The 1218-nt window shown below is 40.5% G+C and overlaps 1 protein-coding gene across 1 annotated transcript in view; it reads right to left on the minus strand.

Moving 5' to 3' along the window:
• The window catches only part of rev1 (REV1 DNA directed polymerase), a 16690-nt gene that overhangs the window by 859 nt on the left and 14613 nt on the right, over positions 1–1218 (minus strand). Inside the window, exon 14 of the mRNA XM_010772871.1 lies at positions 25–127. Within this exon, the coding sequence (XP_010771173.1) occupies positions 25–127 (103 nt within the window). The remainder of the gene's footprint in view (positions 1–24; positions 128–1218) is intronic.

The following is a 1218-nucleotide window of genomic DNA, read 5'->3' on the forward strand; positions in this document are numbered from 1 at the left end:
GGGGGGGGGGGGGACTGTACCTACCTTTTCATATATTTTATAATCAAATCCAATTTCTCCAGATCTTTATCCTCGATCAGATCAGTGCAGAACCTCACCACCTGCAGGATGTCCTCCTCCATGGGTTCTAACAAAAGTGGAAAACAAGTGATTAAAATGCATAACAGCATAGGTAATAACATATAAGGCACTATGAGACAACTGTTCTTTACTGTAAGACTAAAACTAACACATTTTAAGATTATTTTGATTTGTGTTGGTTTGGTGCTGAAAATAGTCAAAAATGTAAATCCAAGTCTCTGAAAGACCTAAATATTTTCTCAAAACCTCTTTTGTTGTCAGTCCAAAACCCAAATATATTCAGTTCATCATGACATAAAACATACAGTTGCAAGAAAAAGTATGTGAACCCTTTGGAACTTCCTGGATTTCTGCATAAATTGGTCATAAAATGTGTTCTGATCTTCATCTAAGTCACAACAATAGACAAACACAGTCTGCCTAAGCTAAAACCACACAAACAATTATATGTTGTTATGTTTTTATTGAACACACCATGTAAACATTCACAGTGCAGGGTGGAAAAAGTATGTAAACCCTTGGATTGAATAACTGGTTGACCCTCCTTTGGCAGCAATAACCTCAACCAAACGTTTCCTATAGTTGCATATCAGACCTGCACAACGGTCAGGAGGAATTTTGGACCATTCTTCTTTACAGAACTGTTTCAGTTCAGCAATATTCTTGGGATGTCTGGTGTGAATCGCTCTCTTGAGGTCATGCCACAGCATCTCAATTGGGTTGAGGTCAGGACTCTGACTGGGCCACTCCAGAAGGCCTATTTTCTTCTGTTGAAGCCATTCTGTTGTTGATTTACTTCTGTGCTTTGGCTCGTTGTCCTGTTGCATCACCCATCTTCTGTTGAGCTTCAATTGGTGGACAGATGGCCTTAAGTTCTCCAGCAAAATGTCTTGATAAACTTGAGAATTCATTTTTCCGTCGATGATGGCAATCTGTCCAGGCCCTGAGGCAGCAAAGCAGCCCCAAACCATGATGCTCCCTCCACCATACTTCACAGTTGGGATGAGGTTTTGATGTTGGTGTGCTGTGCCTTTTTTTCTCCACACATAGCGTTGTGTGTTCCTTCCAAACAACTCAACTTTGGTTTCATCTGTCCACAGAATATTTTTGCCTAGTAGTGCTGTGGAACATCCAGGT

The sequence above is a fragment of the Notothenia coriiceps genome, unplaced genomic scaffold (assembly GCF_000735185.1).
Source record: "Notothenia coriiceps isolate Sejong01 unplaced genomic scaffold, NC01 NC01_scaffold00011645, whole genome shotgun sequence".
In the NCBI taxonomy this organism is placed as follows: Eukaryota; Metazoa; Chordata; class Actinopteri; order Perciformes; family Nototheniidae; genus Notothenia; species Notothenia coriiceps.